Raw genomic sequence first — 24,543 nt, forward strand, 5'->3', positions numbered from 1 at the left:
AGTTCATAAGGGGGAGAGGAATGGATAATAGGGAATTGGAAGTGTGGAGGATGTGATGGGAGGAGGGGCTGGAAGAAACATGAGAAGGACACAGGGGGTCACATTTCCTCCAGAAACCCCCGTTCCATATGTGGCTGACAGGCTCCTTTCCTCACAACATCATAGCAGCCATGTTACATAATGCCTCTCACCCAAAAAAGAAAAGGAAAGAGCAGTCAAGGGTGAGCAGAAAGCGAAACAGAAGTTAGGAAAAGAGAAGTAGAAAAGGATGAGAGAGGCAAAAGTCAAATTGAGCAGATTGAGAGAAACAGCAAAAGAAATACAAATAATAATTGAGATCATGTTCTCTGACAAGTGCAACATGAAGGGAGGTTGACTAGTAATGTTAATGATTTGGAGTTCAAATACCAATACAAATGCAAATCAGGTGAATTAATATGTTTTTTACACCAACACCATGATTCACACATTGAAATTAATATTTTGTACATTACAACAGTAACTATACAGACCTACTGAAGTACCTCATTGGCTGTAAAGTGCTTCAGAAGGTGCTGGATTGATGAAAGGTGCTGTATAAAGCAAGGATTTCTTTCTAATCTTTAATTAGATCAATTAGTGTGAAACGTCTGAGATTATTTGGAAGTAGGTTTAAATTACCATTATTTTAATATCCCTCTCTTAGTAATTCCTAAAGCATTAATTCCTCTTTCTGAACAACAAAGTGCGTAAAACATACCGAGCGACAGATTGTAGTTTCCCAGCATCAACTTAGGGATACACCAATCCTAAATATGATCATTTATCCCAAATGAACTGAAAATGTATGTAAATTAAGGCCAGGATTTTTCCCTTGTTGGGTGGTTCGGTGAGGGTGGGCGGGAATGGTTGGGAAGCTGACCGCTGGCCGCGATCAGAGCCAGGCCGCGATCTCATGCTGGCGGGCCAATGTCACATGAGCAGGGACATGTTATAAATGAGATGTAAAATTTTTATTTTATTTTTATTTGATGCTGGAAACCTCACCCCAGGATTCCTAAAAAATTCAAAGGCCACTTGGCCTTTTCACCTGCCTGGCAACTGTAAGGTTGGACGGGCAGTAAAAAATTTATTTCAATTATAACTTTAATGGCTTTAATAGGCCTTTTAATTGTTGGCTGATGTGCTGCCGACTCCTGTGCGCCTCCTGCTGACCGAAATATCGCACGAGTGCGCGATGACGTTGGGACGCTCGCCCGACATCATCACGTGTCACTTTACACTCGAGCAGGTCGGGCGGCACCCACACACTGACCTAAACATTCTGCACCACGTGTCAGGAGGCCACGTAAAATATAACAGGAGTGCGTGAAATAGTCTTAATGAAGCCTCCAGCACTTGTGCATAAGTCCTCTATCTAATGAAACAGAAGCTGGAGAAAAGCCATTTAGAATTCCACTGTCTAGGGTATTGTGTTAACTTGTTGAGTTTGTTTTAAATATAACAACTATTGTGGACTGTTGCCTTAATGGGAGTGTAACAGGGGTGTCAGGTTAATTAGGAATTTTAGGAGTAATTATAATAGTGATTGTAGTCTTATGTATGTGCTTGACATCTTTTATTTTGTTAATAAATATTTTAATTTATTTTTTAAAAATCTCTAAAGGGCTTGGTGGACTTATTACTTCTGAATTCAATGCACACACCTCATAATAAATACAAATTGCAAAATCATTGTTATAGCACGACCAAGTTTCCCTCATAGATTTCATTTGCCTGGCATACATCATCTGCCACATCATAACAGGCGGAAGAATTAAAAAAGAGTGCATATGTCATTGAAGGTGGCAGGACAGGTTGAGAGAGCAGGTAATAAAGTATACAGTATCCTGGGCTTTATTAATAGGGGCATAGAGTACAAAAGCAAGGAGCTGATGTTGGACTTGTATAAGTCACTAGTTTGGCCTCAGCTGGAGTATTGTGTCCAGTTCTGGGTGCCGCACTTTAGGGAGGATGAGAAGGTAATGGGGAGAGTGTGGAAAAGATTCACAAGAATGATTCCAGGGATGAGGAGCTTCGGTTATGAAGATAGATTGGAGAAGTTGGGACTGTTCTCCTTGGAGAAGAGAAGGTCGAGGGGCGATTTGGATAGAGGTGTTCAAAATCATGACGGATCTGGACAAAGGAGATAGGGAGAAACTGTTCCCACTCGTGAATGGATTGAGAAAGAGGCACAGATTTAAGGTAATTAGTAAAAGAAGCAATAGTGATATGAGGACAAACTTTCTCACCCAGTGAGTGGTTAGGGTCTGGAATGCTCTGCCTGAGAGTGTGGTGGAGACAGATTCAATTGAAACATTCAAAAGGGAATTAGACTGTTATCTCAGAATCACAGAATTGTTACAGTACTGGAGGAGGCCATTTGGCCCATTGTGTCTGCACCAGCTCTCTGAATCAGCAATTCACCTGGAACCATTTTCCCACCTTCTCCACGTAACCCTGCACCTTCTTTCTTTTCAGGTAATTCAGATTTTCAGATACAGATTTAAGGTCATTGGTAAATTAGAACATAAGAACTTGGAAGAAATAGGAACAGGAGTAGACCATTTGGCCCATCGAGCCTGCTCCGCCATTCAATAAGATCATGGCTGATCTTTTATTTTGATATCCACATTCCCATCTAACCCCAATAACCTTTGATTCTCTTGCCTAACAAGAATCTATCTACCTCTTCCTTAAAAATATTCAATAACCCCACCTCCACCACCTTCTGAGACAGAGAGTTCCAAAGTTGCACAACCCTCTGAGAGAAAAAATTTCTCCTCATCTCTGTCCTAAAAGGGTGACCCCTAATTTTAAAACAGTGCCCCCTAGTTCTGGACTCACCCACAAGAGGAAACATCCTTTCCACGTTCACCCTGTAAATACCGTTCAGGATCTTGTAAACTTCAATCAAATCACCCCTCACCCTTCTAAACTCCAGTGGAAACAAGCCCAGTCTGTCCAACCTTCCCTCATAAGACAACCCACTCATTCCAGGTATCAATCTAGTAAACCACCTCTGAACCTCCTCCAATGCATTTACATCCTTCCTTAAATAAGGAGACCAAAACTGCACACAGTATTCGAGATGTGGTCTCACCAATGCCCTGTATAACTGAAGCATAACATCCTTACTTTTATGTTCCGTCCCTCTCGTAATAAAGGATAGCATTCCATTAGCCTTCTTAATTACTTGCTGTACCCACATACTAACTTTGTGTGACTCTTGTATTTGAACACCCAGATCCCTCTGCACCTCAGAGTTATGCAGCCATTCTCCATTTAAGTAATACTCTGCTTTTTTGTTCTTCCTGCCAAAGTGAACAACTTCACATTTTCCCACATTAAACTCCATTTGCCAGATCGCTGCCCACTCACTTAACCTATCTACATCCATCTGCAATTTCCCCATGTCCTCTTCACAACATACTTTCCTACCTATCTTTGTGTCATCTGCAAATTTAGCTACCATACCTTCACTCCCCTTATCGAAGTCATTGAGGTAAATCGTAAAAAGTGGAGGTCCTTGTACAGACACCTGTGGGACTCAACTCATCACATCCTGCCAATCAGAAAAAGACCCATTTATGCATACTCTCTGCTTTCTGCCAGCCAGCCAATCTTCCACCCTTGCTAATATGTTACCTCCTACACCATACACTTTTATTTTCCTTAATAATCTTTGATGTGGCACCTTATCAAATGCCTTATGGAAATCCAAGTACAGTATGTCTACAGGCTACCCTTTATACACTGCGCATGTTACTCCTTCAAAAAGCCCCAGTAAATTGGTTAAACATGATTTTCCTTTCACAAAACCATGCTGACTTTTTCCAATTGCCTTGAGCTGTTCTAAGTGCCCAGCTATAACCTCCTCAATGATCGGTTCTAATAACTTCCCCATGACAGATGTCAAGCTAACTGGCCTATAGTTTCCTGTTTCCTGCCTCCCTCCCTTCTTGAATAGAGGGATTATATTTGCTACTTTCCAATCTGATGGAACCTTTCCAGAATCTAGCGAATTTTGGAAAGTTAACAACAGCACATCGAATACCTCATTAGCCACCTCTTTTAAGTCTTTAGGATGTAGTCCATCGGGACCCAGAGACTTTCCAGCCCGCAGCCCCATCAATTTACTCAGTACTGCTTCCCTAGAGATTTCAGTTTCACCAAGTTCCTCTCTCCCATTCACCACCTGATTTGCAGCTGTTACTGGAATTTTTTTTTGTATTCTCTATATTATTTTTTACTATTAATTCCCCACTGTCACTTTTTAGAGAACCAAAACTCACTTTACTTACTCTTTTCCTTTGTAAATACCTATAGAAACTCTTGCTATCCGTTTATACATTTCTAGCTAGCTGGGAAAGGAAGAATGTGCAGGGTTACGGGGAGAAGGCGGGAAAATGGTGCTAGGTGAGTGGCTCATCTGGAGAGCTGGTGCAGACATGATGGGCCAAATGGCCTCCTTCTGCATTGTAATAATTCTGTGATTCTGGGATCCTTGACTTTTTAGCTAGTTGTATAGAGTACAAAAACAAGGAAGTTATGTTAAACCTTTTAAAACACTGGTGAGCCCTCAGCTGGAGTAATGTGCTCCATTCTGGGCAACACTTTAGGGAGAATGTTGAGATTTTGGAAAGGGTGCAGAGCAGATTTACTAGAATGGATCCAGGGATGAGAAACAACAGTTATGTGGAGATACAAGGGAAGCTGGGATTGTTCTCCTTAAAAGCAGAAAAGATTAGGGGGAGGCTTGATGGAGATAATCAAGATGTGTTGTGACCTGGAACCTGAAAAGGCAGTAGAAGCAGATTCAACAATAACTTTCCAAAGGGAAATAAATTTACACGTGAAGAGCCTGCAGGAACCATTCCAGAATCTATAGAATTTTGAAAGGTGACCACTGCAGCCACCTCTTTCAACACTCTGGGATGTAGGTCATCAGGTCCAGGTGATTTATCTACTTTCAGTCCCATTAATTTCTCTAGTCCTTTTTTTTTACTAATATTAATATCCTGCAGTTCCTCATTTACATTAGTCCCTTGATTCTCCATTATTTCAAGGAGGTTTTTAGTATCTTCCTCCGTGAAGACAGACATGAAGTATTTGTTTAAATTCTCTGCCATTTCTTTATTCCCCATTATACATCCTCCTGACTTTGATTGTAATGGACCCATGTTTGTTTTTGCTAATCTTCTTCTTACCTATAGAAGCTTTTACAGTCAGTTTTTCTGTTTCTCACTAGTTTACTCTCATATTCTGTTTTCTCTTTCTTAATATTTTTCTTGGTCCGCCTTTGCAGAATTCTAAAATGTTCCCAATCCTCAGGCTTACCATTTTTTGGGCAACTTTAAATGCGTCTTCCTTTGATCTAATGCAATCATTGATTTCTTTCATGAGCCACAGTTAGAACACTTTCCTTGCTGGGTTTTTATGCATTAAAGGGATGTATTTTTGTTGTAAACTATGTATTAGTTCTTTAAATGTTACCTATTGCCTGTCTACTGTCATGCCTTTTAATGTCATTTCCCAATCCACCATAGCCAATTTTCCCCTCATACCTTCATAGTTTCCTTTGTTTAGATTTAGGATCTTAGTCTCTGATTGAACTATACCACTTTCAAACTTAATGTAAGATTCCATCATATTATGGTCACTCTTTCCTAAAGGCTTGTTGACAAGGTTATTAATTATCCTTTTTCATTGCACAATACTAGATCTAAAATAGACTGTTACCTAGTTGGTTGATCACCCATTGTTCCATTATAATTTTTCTATTTTAGCCTGGCTAGATCTCTTCTCATCACATTGAAGTTAGTCATCCTCCAGTTAAGGAATTCTACTTTAGATTGTTCCTTGTTTTTTTTCCATAACTAATTGAAACCTTCTGACACAATGATCACTCTTATTGAAGCGTTTCCCCAACAGGCATTAGGTCCACTTGGACACCTCATTCCCCAGCACCAGATCCAGAAATGCCTCCTTTTGAGTTGGGCTGAGGACATTCTGATGAAGGAAATTCTCCCAATCATATTTAGGAACTGCTTTGCCTCCTTACCCTTTGCTCTAACATTATCCCAATTGATATTTGGGTAATTAGTGTTACCATTCTATCTTCCTTGCACATCTCAGGCGGATTTCCCTGCGGATTTACTCCTTGATCTGTCTCTCTCTCACTATTTGGAGGCTTATAGAACACCTCCTGTAGCGAGAGCTCGCCCCTTTGCTTCTCAACTTTAACCAAATGGATTTTGTCCTTGACTGGTCAAGGACATCCCCTCTTTGAAACTTTACAATGTCTTCCTTGATAAAACTCCCACCCCATCTTCCTTTTTCCTTCTTTATTGTTCCTGATCACTTTGCATCCAGTCCTCACTATTTTTAAACCATGTTTCTGTTATTGCCACTGCACCATATTCCCATATGGCTATTTGTGTTTGTAGTTCACCAACCTCATTCACCACATGTGTTTATAGGCATTTGGAAATTGTCTTTGTATATTCCTTGTAGTCACTCTTAGTCAATTCCTATTGAATATGATACTATTCTCTTTTGAGTACTGTCTAAAATACCCACTCCTTGATCCACCTTAATCCTCAGGCTGGATTTTACGGGTAGCCATGGCTCTGGATTGGCTCACGGTGCTGTAGTGCCAGCAGTGCCAGGTTTGAGTGATGGCAGCTTCTGGGGCTACAGGCAGTCCTAACAAAGAGGGTCTGCAGGATCAGAATTTCCTCCAACTGGGAAAATTATAGAATATGAAATTCCCAAAAACCCATGGACATGAGAACTGTAAAATCAAAGCCAAACCTCAGCACGAACACACAGAGGCAGGTTATGCAGGAAGGGGTTAATTCTAAATGTCACAAAAGAACTGATGCAATGAAGAGACTGGGAAGGAGAGCGTCATCAAATCAATGGTGAAAGGTAACTGCTTCAGCCTGATGTAATTAATCATATCCAGTGGTACAGTTCAGCTGCCATCACATAACCCAATTAAGAAATTGGGAATTCCATGAGCATAACTGCCCCAGACGACAGCCATTACACAGCACCAGTCACTCCTGCCAAGGGAGGAGGAAAAGCATTGACATGTCCATCACTTTTGGAGCCAGAGATCCCTCACTGTGGGGTGGGATCCATTGTTTCCTGTTGTGGAAATAACGTGAGAACTGGGTTTGTCTACAGCCCAGTCTGGGTCAGGACTTGGAATAAACTAGAGGATCACAAGTTGCTAAACACCGTGTGATTAGCAGGATGGCAAAGGAGATGTGTCTGTGATATTTATAATATGGATTATTATAAAGGTGGTCAAAACTGGAGTGAGGTGCTGTAGTTGGGAGAAGAGTCAGGGCTGATCACCTTGACTCAGGACCTACGAAGCAACACCGGGCAGACCAGCCGTGTTGGGGATTGTCAGCGGTTTCAGTCAAATCGTTGTCATATTGGTTGGGGGGTTTCGGGACAAGGTGTAGTGTTTTGCCTGTATTTTGTAAGTTTTATACCGAGTTGTGGCGACTTTGTGGTGGGTTAGCTGGGAATTGGGGTGTCAATTTCAGCCAGCCACAGGAGGTTTTGTACTGGGGGTGGGTTGCTTTAATCTTGGGGTTTTGTTATTTTAACTAATCATAGAAATATCAGTATTAGGGACATTAGTGGGTACAATAAAACATCAAAACACTGTGTCTGTATAATTTTGTTCTTTATAAATCCTAAGCTCCAAGAACTGTTTAAATGGGGCAATAGGAGCAGGAAACTCTTACAGATCTCAGACACCAAGCTAAGTCCTGGGGTATCATTAGGTCCAGGTCCTGGAAAGGAGGCTGAGGGGGGTTGGGTGGCTGGGCTGGATGTGGAAGAGAGTTGTGGGGGGGTGGGGGGTGGGTGAGTAAGACCTTGGGAGGGGAGCCTCCAGTGGGCCCAGGAGACACCAACATGCGTAAATAAAGTTGCTGAGCTACCCATTGTTATTATTCTTTAACGAGACATGGACGTTGCCAGCTGGGCCCATCCCTAGTTGCCCTTGAGAAGGTGGTGGTGAGCTGCCTTCTTGAACCGCTGCAGTCCATGTGGTGTAGGTACACCCACAGTGCTGTTAGGGAGGGAGTTCCAGGATTTTGACCCAGCGACAGTGAAGGAATGGCGATATATTTCCAAGTCAGGATGGTGAGTGGCTTGAAGGGAAACTTCCAGGTGATGGTGTTCCCATCTATCTGCTGCCCCTGTCCTTCTAGATGGTAGCGGTCGTGGGTTTGGAAGATGCTGACGAAGGAGCCTTGTTGAGTTCCTGCAGTGCATCTTGTAGATGGTACACACTGCTGCTACTGTGCATCGGTGGTGGAGGGAGTGAATGTTTGTGGATGGGGTGCCAATCAAGCGGCTGCTTTGTCCTGGACAGTGTCCAGCTTCTCGAGTGTTGTGGGAGCTGCACTCATCCAGGCAATTGGGGAGTATTCCATCACACTCCTGACTTGTGCCTTGTAGATGGTGGACAGGCTTTGGGGAGACAGGAGGTGAGTCAGTGTTCTCACTCAAGCCAACACCCCCAGCATCGAAGCGTTGACCAGACTCGATCAGCTCCGCTGGGTGGGTCACACCGTCCGTGTGCCTGACACGAGACTCCTGAAACAAGCGCTCTACTCCGAGCTTCAACACGGTAAGCAAGGCCCAGGAGGGCAGAGGAAACTCTTCAAGGACACCCTCACAGCCTCCTTGGAAAGGTGCAACATCCCCACCAACATCTGGGAATCCCTGGCCCAAGACCACCCGAGGTGGAGGGAAAGCATCCGGGAAGGAGCTGAACACCTCGTGTCTCATAGCCAAGGGCCAGCTGAAACCAAGTGTCAACAGAGAGAGGAGTGCGTGGCAACCCGGGCACCCCACCCACTCATTCCCCTCACCACCGCCTGCTCCACCTGTGACAGAGACTGTAGGTCTCACATTGGAGTCTTCAGTCACCCGAGAACTCATTTTAAATTATGTTGAATTGGTGCTTCTGGCCCCAGAACTGGTCCCAATGCCCCCAGAATCTGAAGCCCTCTCTCCTGCACCATGGCTTCATTGACCTTCCCTATCTTCCTATTTCTACTCTGGTTAGCGAGTGGCACCGGGAGTAATCCAGGGATTATTACCTTCAAGGTCCTACTTTTTAAACTTCCTCCCTAGCTCCTGACAACCTGAACATACAACCTCAATACCTGCCTCCTAAATGTTGTTGGTACCAACATCTTCTGGCTCACTCCCACCCCCCTGCAGGATATTGTGCCCCCTCTCTGTGATGTCCTTTACCCTGGCACCAGGGTGATAAACACACCATGCAGGGCTCAGGATGACAGTAACAGAAATGCCTGTCTGTCCCCTGACTATAGGATCTCTATAATGAGTGTGTTTCTACTCTCTGCTGTTCCCTCCTGTACAGTCCCTTGCCCATTGATGCCATGGTCTAGGCTGCTCTCCTTCAGGTTACCCTCACTCCCAGCAGTCTCCAATACTAAGTGTGTTTGACATTGGCACACACCTCAAAGACTTCCTGTACTTCCTGCCCCTTCCTACTCTTCCTGACGGCCTCTCCCCTGCTATCCCAAACTCGCACTGCCTGTGGGGCGACTGCCTCCTGGAACGTACGATCCAGGAAACTCCCACCCTCTCTGATGATCTGCAGTGACTCCAGCTGCCCTTGAAATTCCTGAGCTCGAGCTGGAACAGCTGGAGACACTTCCCAATATGTGTATTCCAGAACAAATTTGCTGTCTTACCTTTACAGTCCAGGGGTTGGCAGTAGATTCCCTCAGGGGTGCACAAGCTGTAAAAAGAAACACTGTAAGGACAGTCTGCTGCATAATGAGCCACTGGGTCAGTCAAAGCTACTCTCTCTGTACAAAAGCAAAATCCTGCAGATGCTGGAAATCTGAGATAAAAACAGAAAATGCTGGAAGTCCTCAACAGATCCAGCAGCATCTGTGGAGAGAAACAGGCTTAACATTTCAGCTCAATGGTAAGGTTCACTTTTTAAAACTTTAACTGTAACAAACCATCTAAAATCAGCAGAATTCAAATGCTAGTTAACAGGTTAAGAATATTTCAAACATAAAGGAATATTTCACTTTAAATAATAAAATACAAAAAGGAGATGCCTCATGTAATTAAAAGCAGGACCACGAGCAATCTCACATTCTTTCTAACTCAGCCTTCACTGTGTTGGGTCTCTCACTTCCCATCCAATGGATTTGGCCCTCGAGTTGCTTTCACTGGTGGCCATAATCCATCCAAAATTCTCGGATAGGATTGACACCCAGAGCACACCCCTGCAGAACCCCCTTAGCTAGGTTCACTGCCAGCTTGATGGTATAGAATCCCCAGAGGCTCTCTTCTCCAACTTCTCTAAATGGTCTCATTGGCTCTAACAAAACTGAAACATCAGCAATAGTCTTGTCCAATCCATAATCCCTGCACTGCTTGTCTTCAGCTTTCTGTTCTTTTTAATTATATTACACACACGGCTTCTTGTACAAGTGTCTCCTCTGGTCTGTTCCATATACAGACATCTGTCTCGCTGGGTTCCGAGACCAGATGTAATTTGGCTGTATATTAACACATTGCATTTTTAACTTTCATCCACATAGCAACCTCAGGTTACATGGGCATTTCTCAAAAGTCTAATGACCTCATACCCAGGAAAACTAATTACCCTCTTTTCCAGAATTATCCTAGTTTTACTTTGGTCTTGAAGGGACATTCCCAAAAGAAATACAGGATTTTCCCTAAAGCTCAAGAGTTATCAGAAATTAAAGGCACAGCCTCCAATTGTGGAGCGATTAAAATGGGAAACTCAAGAGATCAGAATTAGAGCAGCACAGATATCTCAAAGGAGAGGATTACAGAGATGGCAGCTACCATATAAAACCCTCAAATATGAAGGTACATTCACTGAACTGCAGTCTCACAGGCTGCTCTAATTACAGGAGAAAGGCATTAACTGTTGTAGCCTCACACTAACCCTAATGTCCTTTGTTGTTTTTGCTGTTGCTTCTTTAGAATTTTATCATGTTAGATAAAAATGGCAGCCTCTAATTCATGCCGAATGTTATTCTATATTCTGTCTCTAAGTCAATTGCTCTTCATCTTATTTCTCATTCAGGTTAATCTCCACTTCTCTTTCTCATTCTTTTCTCAGCGTGACTCTTTGAGACTAGCTCCCTGGAACATTTGTATTTTTTATTATCCTTCAGAGCTATTTCTAAGTTTGATTTCCAAGTTATTTTTTCTAAGAATGTTTTCATTAAATAATTCCAAAATCCCTGCTTCCCAATGTCCTGTTTCCTCTCAGTACTGTGTGTTTGTCCTTAGCTGTAATAATGTCAAATCCATCAGTTCAATAATCCTGGAACCCAGAGACTGAAAAAGCTACACATTACCAGCCAGCTGCTCAAATGTTCAACACCAATCCAATGTGATTGTGGAAAGCCATCTGTTCACAGCCTCACCCAAACTCCCTTCAGCTAGTTTAGACCAGCTTGGCAGGGGGGTGGGAACCAAAGAGGGAATTCAGACAGGACGGAAACTAAGCTGATCATAGCCATTTGGTAGAACAGAACTTGAGTATTGCTGAAAAAAGACATGCTGTCAAAGCTTTTCATCTTGCACTCATCAGGACAGATTAGCAAGAATACCAAATGTAAAGGGAAAAGCTATTTATACTGCTTGAGAAGAGAGTGCTGATTGGTTGGCAAGTCAACCCTGATTGGTAGAAGCATTGCCATTGACAAGCTTTTGTTTAGTTGAAAAATGCGTAAATGCTCCTTTTGTTTGCAAGGGACATGTCCCTGAGTGTGAATATATGTGGCTTCTAGCAGGTGTAAGTGGGCCACACTACAATGATGTTTCCTCTGATTGGAGGGGTCTAGAATCAGGGGATACAGTGTCAGAATGAGGGGTAGGCCATTGAGGGCTGATATGAGGAGGAATTTCTTCACTCAGGTGGTAAGTCTTTGGAATTCTCTACCACAGAGGGCTGTGCATGATCGGTTATTGAGTATATTCAAGATAGAGATCAATAGATTCCTAGATACAGACATGAAGGGATAAGGGAATAAGGGAATAGTGCAGGAAAATAGTGTGGTGGTACAGCTCCATCACTGGTATCTACCTGGCAACATGGAAAATTACCTAGGTATGTCCTGTCCACAAAAAGCTGGACAAATCCAACCCCATCAGTCTACTCTCAGTCATTAGATGGAAGGGGTCATCAACAGTGCTATCAAGCGGCACTTGGTAGGCAATAACCTACTCACCGATGCCCAGTTTGGGTTCCGCCAGGGTCACTCAGCTCCTGACCTCATTACAGCCTTGGTTCAAACATGGACAAAAAAACTGAACTCCAGATGTGAGGTGACATCAAGGCTGCATTTGACAGAGTGTGGCATCAAGGAGCCCTAGCAAAACTGGAGTCAATGAGAATCAGGGGGAAAATTCTCCACTGGTTGGAGTCATACCTAGCACAAAGGAAGATGGTTGTGGTTGTTGGAGGTCAGTCATCTCAGCTCTAGGACATCACTACATGAGTTCCTCAGGGTAGTGTCCTCGGCCCAACCATCTTCAGCTGCTTCATCAATGACCTTCCTTCCATCATAAGGTCAGAAGTGGGGATGTTCGCTGATGATTACACAATGTTCAGCACCATCCGCGACTCCACAGATACTGAAGCAGTCCATGTCCAAATGCAGCAAGACATGGACAATATCCAGGCTTGGGCTGACAAGTGGCAAGTAATATTCATGCCACACAAGTGTCAGGCAATGACCATCTCCAGCAGCAAGTAATTAAGAAGGCTAATGGATTACTATCCTTTATTACGAGAGGGATTGAATATAAAAGTAAGGATGTTATGCTTCAGTTATACAGGGCATTGGTGAGACCACACCTCGAATACTGTGTGCAGTTTTGGTCTCCTTATTTAAGGAAGGATGTAAATACATTGGAGGTGGTTATGAGGAGGTTTACTAGATTGATACCTGGAGTGAGTGGGTTGTCTTATGAGGAAAGGTTGGACAGATTGGGCTTGTTTCCACTGGAGTTTAGAAGAGTGAGGGGTGATTTGTATGAAGTATATAAGGTCCTGAACGGCCTTGACAAGGTGAACGTTGAAAGGTTGTTTCCTCTTGGGGGGGAATCCAGAACTAGGGGGCAGTGTTTTAAAATTATGGGTCACATTTTTAGGACAGAGATGAGGAGAATTTTTTCTCTCAGGTGGTTGTGTGACCTCGGAACTCTCTGCCTCAGAAGGTGGTGGACATGAGGTCATTGAATATTTTTAAGGCAGAGGTAGATAGATTCTTGTTAGGCAAGGGACTCAAAGGTTATCAGGGTTAGATGGGAATGTGGAACTTGAAACTCAAATGGATCAGCCATGATCTTTTTGAATGGTGGAGCAGGCTCAAGGTGTACTCCTGTTCTTATATCTTATGTTCTTAACAAGAGAGAATCTAATCATCTCCCCTTGATGTTCAATGGCATTACCATCACTGAATCCCCCACTATCAACATTCTGGGGGTTACCACTGACCGGAAACTGAACTGGACTAGCCATATAAATACCGTGGCTACAAGAGCAGGTCAGAGGCTGGGAATCCTGTGACGAGTAACTCACCTCCTGACTCCCCAAAGCCTGTCCACCATCGACAAGGCACAAGTCAGGAGTGTGATGGAATACTCCCCAGTTGTCTGGATGAGTGCAGCTCCCACAACACTCAAGAAGCTCAACACCATCCAGGACAAAGCAGCCCACTTGATTGGCACCACATTCACAAACATTCACTCCCTCCACCACCGACGCACAGTAGCAGCAGTGTGTACCATCTACAAGATGCACTGCAGGAATTCACCAAGGCTCCTTCGACAGCACCTTCCAAACCCACGACCACTACCATCTAGAATGACAAGGGCAGCAGACACATGGGAACACCACCACCTGGAAGCTCCCCTCCAAGTCACTCACCATCCTGACTTGGAAATATATCACCGTTCCTTCACTGTCACTGGGTCAAAATCCTGGAACTCCCTCCCTAACAGCACTGTGGGTGTACCTACACCACATGGGCTGCAGCGGTTCAAGAAGGCAGCTCACTACCACCTTCTCAAGGGCAACTAGGGATGGGTAATAAATGCTGGCCTAGCCTGTGAAGCCCACATCCAATGAATGAGTAAAGAAGACTCCAGATAGTATATAATATGGAATAGTTTGAAGTTAACCACTTTGGTAGGAAAAACAGAAATGCAGAATATTTCTTAAAGTGTGAGAGTTGGGATGTGTTTATGTCCTTGTTCATGAGACACTGAAAGGTAACAGGCAGATGCAGCAATCAATTAGGAAGGCAAATGGCCTTCACCATGAGAGGACTTGAGTTCAGGGGTGAAGTTGTCTCGCTGTAATTGTACAGAGTCTTTGTGTGACCTCACCTGGAGTATTGTGCATAGTTTTGGTCTCCTTACGTAAGAGGGACAGACTTGCCATTGAGGGAGTGCAACAGAGGTTCACCAGACTGATCCCAGGGACGGTGGGATTTTCCCATGTGGAGAGGTTGAGGAAACTGGGCCTGTATTCTCTAGAGTTTAGAAGAATGAGAGGTGATCTCATTGAAGTGTACAAAATTCTTACAGGGCTCGACAAGATAGATGCAGGATGCAGGAAGGATGCTTCCCTGCCTGGGGGTCTAGAACCAGGGGACACAGTCTCAGGACAACAGGTCAGTCATTTAGGACCGAGATGAGAAGGAATTTCTTAACTCCAAGGGTGGCAAAACTTTGGAATTCTCTACCCCAGAGGGCTGTGGAAGTTCAGTCATTAAGTATCTTCAAGACAGGATCGATATATTTCTAGATACCAACGACATTAAGGGGGTAGTGCAGGGAGAAGGTGTTGAGATAGAAGGTCAGCCATGATCTAGTTAAATGGCAGAACCGGCTCGAGGGCTCCTATCTTCCTCTGTACCTCTGGTTCATAATGTCCTTTAGGGAAGGAAATCTGCCATCCTCACCTAGTCTGTCCTACATGTGACTCCAGACCCACAGCAATGTGGTTGACTCTGAAATGGCCGAGCAAGCCAATCAGTGCAAGAGAAATTAGGGATGGGCAACAAATGCTGGTCTTGCCAGTGACACCCACATCCTGTGAAAGAATGAAGAAAAAATCCTCACCCTGGTCCGTCCCTCCTCCAAATCCACCTCCTGGATTAACTCATTGGGCATCCCTCTTTGTTCATTTTTGTCGAATATTTGAAGATGGTGGGGAGCATTCTTAGGGTGAAAGACCTGTTGAGTTTCTTACCATTGTTTGCATTCTCCCACAAACCAACTCTCCCCCAGCTGCATCTCCTGGTCATCATGGGGACACAATAATGGACACGGGCCTTGGTCACATGGTTTGGTTTGGGCCTCTTCCTGCTGACATTTCCTGTCAGGTGAACCTGAAGTTGGCGTTCTACAAAATCAAAACGTTTAACAGAAATTGTTACTCAGCAAACAGCAGGTCAGAGAGGGTCATCTCTACACACAGTGACCAGCCCACCTCCCTCTCCCCACCCGTCCCAACTCCCTCCCTCCGCCCATCCTGCCTCCCTCCCCCTAGCCTGCCCCCGCCTCCCCACCCTGCCCCCCTGCCCCCGCTTCCCTCTCCCCACCCTGCCCCCACCTCCCTCTCCCCACTTTCAGTGCACACAAACACAATGCATCCCCGTGCCCACAATACGTTTCCCTCCCCCATGCCTCCCTCATCCCCCTCCCCACGCCCACCCCACCCTGCACTCTCTGCATCCTCCCCTTCCCCACACCCACTGCTTCCCTTTTGTCTCCCCAGTGACTCCTCTCCCCCAGCATCCACAGTCCCCTTGCACATTCACTCTTCCTAAGTCCCCTCTACCCTTTACCCACTCAACTTTCTCCACAGTGACCCTTTGCCCTGCATCCACCCCTCTCCCCACTCTCCCCCCTTCACCAGCCTTTTCCTTGTATCTCCCATCTTGGCTCTCTGCTCTGCTCTGCTGTGAGAGAATGTGAATGAGGGGCTGAGGAGAGGGGAGCACAGATTGAGAATGGGACAGGAAGAAAACAGCAATTTGGGTGCGGACTCAGTCAGATGAGAAGAAGGAAACAAGGGGAGACTGGGTGAGCAGGTGGGATGGGGCAAGTAAAGAGGGAGTGTGGGATGAGGATATAGAGCTAAGGGTTGAGAGAGAGAACATGACAGTACAGGGGTAGGCAATAGATGCATGAGGTGAGAAGGAAGGGTAGATAACCTCCGTAACTCTGCTCCCAAAACACTGACAAGAGACCAGGCCTCTCCTTTCATCAAACATTCCCTCAGTTCCTCCGTTTGCTCACCTACCTCATCCATCTCTCCTAACAATTCCTCCTACAACCATTTCCAATACAGTCCCTCCCCCATCGCCACTCCCCTTCACCTGGCAGCATGGCACCATGACAAGGGCCGGCAGACTAAATGACCTGGCCGCCCTTTCCCGTGGGATCTCCCTTTGGCTTTAAGACATTGCTGTTTATAAACTTTCAGAAAGTTTCTGATGGAGAATTCCCTTTCCGACCAACCGTCTGTATTAAACACTTCCCCCACCTCTCACCAACTGCTGATTTCCAAGATGTCTCACCTGAACCGTGATCGAATGCCAGTGCCACAGCTGATGCTGCACGAGGACCAGGTGGACCATTGGCTCCAGGAACAGTCAGAGGTTGGGCAGGTGTTATTTGAGCAGGTAATCTGTCCCTCAGCACATGTGCAGTTGTTACAGTCGATATGCCGCATACTCCCTGGTGCCCAGGTTTGTCCGAGTGTATCAGTGCACTGGCATTGCCAGGGAGCCACACAGACGCCATCCTGCTCGAGGTAACCTGCAAACAGCAGAGGGACCTTTCACATTTCCAGTCTCAACAGCTTTTTGGGAACGAGTTTGCGATCGCCACTCCCCTTTTGTATGAAGTGTTCCCTGACATCACCCCTGAAAGGCCTGTCTCTAATTTTAACGTTGTGTCCCCTTGTTAGAATCATAGAAAGTTTATGGCACAGAAAGAGGCCACTCAGCCCATCGTGTCTGTTCCGGCTAAAAAACGAGTCCCCTCAGCCTAATCCCACTTTCCAGCATTCGGTCTGTAGCCCTACAGGTTCTGGGACTTTTGGGTGAAAACCCAGACACCTTATAGACCCAGACACCTTGTAGACCCAGACACCTTGTAGACCCAGACACCTTATAAACCCAGACACCTTATAAACCCAGACACCTTATAAACCCAGACACCTTTTAAACCCAGACACCTTTTAAACCCAGACACCTTATAAACCCAGACACCTTATAAACCCAGTCAGAAAATCACGAAGTTGCCCGAAGGTCAACAGTAGCAGCACAGCAACTGAGAGAGTTCCTGCTTGGAAAGTGGTGAGTGAAGTTTATAATTTACAGCAAATTGATGTTGGGGGGTGGGGTGGGGTGGGAGAGAGAAGATGGTCGGTGAGGGGAGAGGGTCGGGGGAGGTTGGAGGTTGGAGATGGGGGGAGTTTTGGAGGTGATGGAGGAGTGAGAGAATGGGAGTTTGGGGGAAGGGTTGGAGGGGTTGGGGATGTTTGGGGTTTAGGGGGAGTTTGAGGGGGTTGGGTTGGTGGGGTGGGGGAGTTTGGAGGTTGGGGTATTGGGGTGGCATGGGGAGAGACTAGGGGTTGGCGTCGGGTGGGGGTGTCACTCTTTGTGATGTTGGAGTTTTTTATTTATTAATTACGTGTTTACATTTTAAGCTGTAAATTCACAATGTCCAACACAATTTGTATGACAGATTCTGAGGGAAGGGGAAACAATCCTGTTCCTGAGTTAGGACCACACTGAAGTTATGCACCTTATTTCATTCTTCTCTGAAAAATTCAGATCCAAAATTCAAACGACATTGTTCCTAAGCTGCTCATAGATAAATCCTGGACATAGTGTTTATAGTGTAAAAGGGCAGATGCCATTTATATATATTGTGGGCTGGGGCCAGAAAAGTCAGAGTTTTTTCTTTATTCATTGATGGGATGTGGGTGCCTCTGGCTTGGCCAGAATATATTGCCCGTCCCTAATTGCCCTTGAATGGTAATATTATATTAGTTAAAGAGTTGAATCGTTTTGTAAATGTAGTGATTTATTTGTAGGGACTTTCCTAACATCAGTTCAAGAATCACAGAATCACAGGATTTTAACAGGACAGAAGGAGGCCATTCGGCCCATCATGCCTGCACTGGCTCTCCAAATGAGCATTATAACCCAGTGCCATTGCCTTGACTTTTCCCTGTACCCCTGCACATTGTTTCTATTCAAATAATCATCTAATGCCCTCTTGAATGCCTCGATTGAACCTGCCTCCACCACACTTCCAGGCAGTGCATTCCAGACCCAAACCACTCGCTGTGTGAAAAAGATTTTCTCACGTCCCATTTGCTTCTTTTGCAAATCACTTTAAATCTGTGCCCTCTCGTTCTTGATCCTTTTACGAGTGGGAACAGTTTCTCCCTATCTACTCTGTCCAGTCCCCTCATGATTTTGAACATCTCTATCAAATCCCCTCTCAGCCTTCTTCTCTCCAAGGAGAACAGTCCCAACCTCTCCAATCTACCCTCATAGCTGAAGTTTCTCATCCCTGGAACCATTCTTGTAAACCTCTTCTGCACTCTCTCCAATGTGTTCACATCCTTCCTATAATGTGGTGCCCAGAACTGTACACAATACTCCAGCTGAGGTCTAACAAGTGTCTTATATAAATTCAGCATAACCTTGTACTCTATGCCCCTATTAATAAAGCCCAGGATACTATATGCTTTATTAACTGCTCTCTCTACCTGTCCTGCCACCTTCAATGATCTAGGCACAGATACACCCAGCTCTTTCTGCTCCTGAACCCCCTTCAAAATTTCATTCCTTATTTTATATCATCTGTCCATGTTCTTCCTACCAAAATGCATCACCTCACACTTCTCCACATTGAACTTCATCTGCCACCTATCTGCCCACTCCACCAACTTGTCTATGTCCTTTTGAAGTCCTACACTGTCCTTGTCAGAGGCTACAACTCTCCCAAGCATTGTATCATACCCAAACTTTGAAATTGTCCCCTGCACACCAATATCTAGATCATTTATATACATCAGGAAAAGCAAAGGTCCCAATACTGACCCCTGGGGAACTCCACTACAAACTTTCCTCCAGTCCAAAAAATATCCATTGACCATTACTCTCTACTTCCTATTTTTCAGCCAATTTTGTATCCATGTTGCTGATGTCCCTTTTATTCCATGAGCAATAACTTTTCTCACGAGTCTGTTGTGTGGCACTGTGTCAAATGCCTTTTGAAAGTCCATGTACACCACATCAACAGCATTACCCTCATCGACCTTTTCTGTTACCTCTTCAAAAAACTCCAGCAAGTTAGTTAAACACAATTTCCCCTTTAGAAATCCATGCTGGCTCTTCCTTATCAACACATATTTTTCCATGTGACTACTAATTCTATCCCGAATAATTGTTTCTAGAATCTTGCCCACCACTGAAGTTAAACTGACTGGTCTGTAATTGCTGGGCTTATCCTTACAACCTTTTTTGAACAAGGGGGTAATGTTTACAATTCTCCAGTCCTCTGGCTCTACCCGAGTCTGGGAAGACTGAAAAATTATGGCCAGTGCTCCTGCAATTTCTACTCTCACTTCCTCCAATATCCTTGGATGCATCTTATCTGGTCCTGATGCCTTTTCAACTTTAAGTACCGACAGTTTTTTGAATCCATCCAGTGACAGAGTTTCCTCGTCTGTCACCAAGGCCTGGGTAGCATCGACCTCCTTGATAAGGATGGATGCAAAGTATTCATTTAATACTTCAGCCATGGCCCCTTCATCCATGTATAAATTCCCTTTTAGGTCCATGATCAGCCCTACACCTCCTTTTACTATTTATATGCCTATAGAAGACTGATTGCTCTGTGATTAATTACCCTTAGATAATCAGCATTAGGCCTCCAATTTTACCAGTGTTACACTCATTCTGTCTGGGCCACATTCATTGCCCATCCCTAGTTGCCTCTCAGAAGGTGGTGGTGACAACTGAGTGGCCATTTTTAAGAGTCAGTCACATTGTGACTATAGAAAGAAGGGCATTAGTGAACCAGATGGATTTTTAACAACAATTGACAATGATTTCACAATCATCATTCAAATTTTACCATCTGCCATGGCGGGATTCGAACCCATGTACCCAGAGAATTACCCTGGGTCTTTTGATTGCTAGTCCAGTGACAATACCACTACACCACCATCGTTGCTGATGTAATGAAAGAAAGTCAAAATCTACATTTATACAGTATCTTTCACGATGTCTCAAAACGCTTCACAGCCAATTAAATACTTCTGAATATCGTCACTGCTACAACATAGGCAATGTTCCCAAATGACGGAGCAGGCTCGAGGGGCAGAGTGGCCTACTCCTGCTCCTAATAAATACATTCATGTGCCATTCTGGATGGATGAGGCGAGCTGGGCTCGATGACCTTTGTCATCCATAATTGTCTTGTGAACAGAGGCTGGAGTTGTGTTTATTTTGTTGCCAATGGAAGTTTACTGTAAGCAGGTTTTGTGGAGTAAGATTGCTAGGACAGGACAGTGTAATGGGCCAGAGTGAATCAGTAACTGGTTTTATTTTACAAATGATCTTTGGATATTCACTCCAAGGTTCCTCACTTCCTCTACACATCTCAGTAACCTCCCATTTACTGTGTAACCCTTTGCCTTGTTAGCCCTCCCCAAATGCATCACCTTACGCTTCTCCGGGTTGAATTCCATTTGCCACTTTTCTGCCCACCTGACCAGTCCATTGATATTTGCCTGCAGTTTACAGCTATCCTCCTCACTATCAACCACATGGCCAACTTTTGTGCTGGCTGCAAACTTCTTGATCGTTCCCCCTACGCTTACATCCAAATCATTAATATATACCACAAAAAGCAGGGGACCCAGTACTGAGCCCTGTGGAACCCCCACTGGAAACAGCCTCCCAGTCACAAAAACACCCGTCAACAATCACCCTGTTTCCTGCCGCTGAGCCAGTTTTGTATCCATTCCCCTAGATCCCATGGGCTTTTATTTTGTTAAGCAAGTCTTTTTTATTTTATTCATTCATGGGGTGTGGGTGTCGCTGGCTGGGCCAGCATTTATTACCCATCTCTAATTGCCCCTGGGAAGGTGGTGGTGAGCTGCCTTCTTGAACCGCTACAGTCCATGTGGTGTAGGTACACCCACAGTGCTGTTAGGGAGGGAGTTCCAGGATTTTGATCCAGTGACAGTGAAGGAACGGAGATATATTTCCAAGTCAGGATGGTGAGTGACTTGGAGGGGAACTTCCAGGCAGTGATGTTCCCATCTATCTGCTGCCCTCGTCCTTCTAGATGGTAGATCACCAAAGGGTTTCATAAATAAATAGGTAAATACAGGAACTGACAATCACACCATCAAGCAACATTCAAGATGACTGGCAATCATTGAAGTCCATCTTCACTCATACATGCCAAGAAATCATTAGACACACCACTAAAAAACACCAAGCCTGGTTTGATGAGAGCGATACAGAAATATGCAAACTCATCGATTGTTAATGGACTGCATTCCAAACCTGGCAACAGGATCCAAACTCCAGAGAAAATAAGTTTGCCCACCAGACAGTCAAAGCTGAAATTTAAAGAAGCATCTGGGATTCGGACCGAGAAAGCACAGGAAATTCAACTCCTCATGTACATGTATGACATGCACACCTTTTCAAGGCAACCAAAGAGATCAATGGACCCTCAACACATGGACCAGCATTGGTAAGATCCAAAGATAGGAAGACAATAGGTGCCTGATGGCTGGCACGGACACAATGGGCCAAAGGGCCTGTTTCGGTGCTGTGTAACTCTATGACTCTGATTATCAACCACAAAGGGTTACAGAGCATCCTGCTCCATTTCGGCTGCCCCCAAAAATTTGTCACCATCCTCTGCCTGCTTCACGATGACATGGAAGCCGTGATCCTGATCAACGGATCCACCACAGACACAATCCACATTCGGACCATGGTCAAGCAAGGCTGTATCATCACACCAACGCTCTTCTCAATCTTCCTTGCTGCAATGCTCCATCTCACCCTCAGCAAGCTCCCCACTGGAGTGGAACTAAACTACAGAACAAACAGGAACCTGTTCGACCTCTGCCGCCTGCAGGCCAGATCCAAGGTCATCCCGTCCTCTGTCCTTGAACTACAGTATAGAGATGACGCTTGCGTCTGAGCATATCGGAGACCGAGCTCCAAGTCATCGTCAACACTTTCACCGAGGTGTACGACACTAAACATTCGTAAGATAAAGGACCCCTACCAACCTGCCCCCTCCACACTGCACAGCAGCCCCCACCCCCGGTTATCAAAATCCACGACCAGGCCTTGGACAACGTGGACCACTTTCCAAACCTTGGGAGCCGCCTGTCAACAAGGACAGACATCGATGACAAGGTTCAATATCACCTTCAGTGCATCAGCGCAGCCTTCAGCTGCCTGGGGAAGAGAGTGTTTGAAGACCAGCACCTCAAACCTGGCACCAAGCTCATGGTCTACAGAGCAGTAGTGATACTCGCCCTCCAATATGGTTCAGAGACATGGGCTACATACAGCAGGCACCTCAAAACTCTGGAGAAGTACCACCAGCGCTGCCTCCACAAATCGATTGGCAGGATGGGTGCACCAACGTCAGTGTTCTCACTCAGGCCAACACCCCCAGCATCGAAGCATTGACTACGCTCAATCGGCTCCACTGGGTGGGCCACACCATCCGTGTGCCTGACACGAGACTCCTGAAACAAGCGCTCTACTCCGAGCTTCAACACGGTAAGCAAGGCCCAGGAGGGCAGAGGAAATGCTTCAAGGACACCCTCACAGCCTCCTTGACCAAAGTATGGTAGAATTTAGCAATCAGTTTTAGAGTGAGAAACTTGGGTCCCACTACTATGTTCTTATTTCCTACCCCCACTTGAATGGCTCTCTGTACCAGGGTGCCAAGGTCAGTTCGCTCATCCTCCCTACAGTCCCCGCTCTCGTCCATACAGCTGGCCAGAACCTCGTAACTGTTGGGCAGTTGCGAATGCTACCCCCTGGGTCCCCAAACCTGCTTCACCTGCAGTCACACCCTCCTGTCCCTGATCACAGACCAAATTTGAATGACCTAATCTGAGGGGTGTGACCGCCTCCTGGGGCAAAGTGTCCAGGTAACTTTCCCCCTCCCTGATGTGACGCAATGTCTGCAGCTCAGACTCCAGCTCCTTAGCTCAGATCTGAAGTTCCTCGAGCTGCAAACACTCACTACTTTTGAAGTTCAAGACTTTCCCCATCACAGTTGATAACATTTCCAATATTCATATCATTCGCAAATTTTGAAATCATGCTTTGAACACCACAGTCTAGGTCATTAATGTATATCAGGAAGAGCAAGGGTCCCAACACTGACCTCTGTGGAACTCCACTACAAACTCTTCTCCAGCCTCAAAAATAACTTTATCACTACTCTCTGTTTCCTGTCACTCAGTCAATTTCTTGTCCAAGTGCCGACTCTCCCTTTTATTCCATGAGCTAGAACTTTGCTCACAAGTCTGTTGTGTGGTACTGTATCAAACCATATACACCACATCAACAGCATTTCCTTTATCAACCCTCTCTGTTACCTCCTCAAAAAACTCCAGCAAGTTAGTTAAACATGATTTCCCTTAATAAATCCATGTTGGCTTCCCTTAATTGTCCTGCACTTGTCTATTGAGTTCAATAATTTTAGATCATGAACTCTCTCCTCCATCTCCACCCCCTTTCCGATCTCCCTTTTTTCCAATAATTTATATAGATTTTTCTTTCCCCACCTATTTCCATTATTTTTAAATGTATTTCCATCCATTGTTTTATCTCTACCTTTTAGCCTATTTCAATCCCTTCACCCCACCCCACCCCCACTAGGGCTATCTGTACCTTGCTCGTCCTGCTTTCTACCCTTAATTAGCACATTCCTTAGATAATATCATCACCGTCAACACCTCTTTGTCCTTTTGTCTGTGACATCTTTTGGTTATCTCCACCTATCACTGGCCCTCTATCCAGCTCTACTTGTCCCACCTCCCCCCCTTAAACCAGTTTATATTTCACCTCTTCTCTATTTTTCCTTAGTTCTGCTGAAGAGTCATACGGACTCGAAATGTTAACTGTGTTCCTCTCCACAGATGCTGCCAGACCTGCTGAGTATTTCCAGATATTTTTATTTTTGCTTTTGTTATTTACAATTTATATTAATGGCTTGGATGAAGGGACCGAATGTATGGTTCATAAATTTGCTGATGATACAAAGATAGGCAGGAAAGTAAGTTGTGAAGAGGACATAAGGAGTTTGCAAAGGGATATAGATAAGTTAAGGAAGTAGGCAAAATATTGGCAGATGAAGTAT

At 44.9% G+C, this 24,543-nt stretch overlaps 1 protein-coding gene across 1 annotated transcript in view; it reads right to left on the reverse strand.

Moving 5' to 3' along the window:
* The window catches only part of LOC144672872 (SCO-spondin-like), a 168,098-nt gene that overhangs the window by 54,656 nt on the left and 88,899 nt on the right, over positions 1–24,543 (reverse strand). Inside the window, exons 11-13 of the mRNA XM_078534862.1 lie at positions 16,680–16,920; positions 15,347–15,499; positions 9,780–9,826 (exon numbers count right to left, since the gene is read on the reverse strand). Of these exons, the coding sequence (XP_078390988.1) occupies positions 9,780–9,826; positions 15,347–15,499; positions 16,680–16,920 (441 nt within the window). The remainder of the gene's footprint in view (positions 1–9,779; positions 9,827–15,346; positions 15,500–16,679; positions 16,921–24,543) is intronic.

Source organism: Cetorhinus maximus, unplaced genomic scaffold, assembly GCF_964194155.1.
Source record: "Cetorhinus maximus unplaced genomic scaffold, sCetMax3.hap1.1 HAP1_SCAFFOLD_135, whole genome shotgun sequence".
In the NCBI taxonomy this organism is placed as follows: Eukaryota; Metazoa; Chordata; class Chondrichthyes; order Lamniformes; family Cetorhinidae; genus Cetorhinus; species Cetorhinus maximus.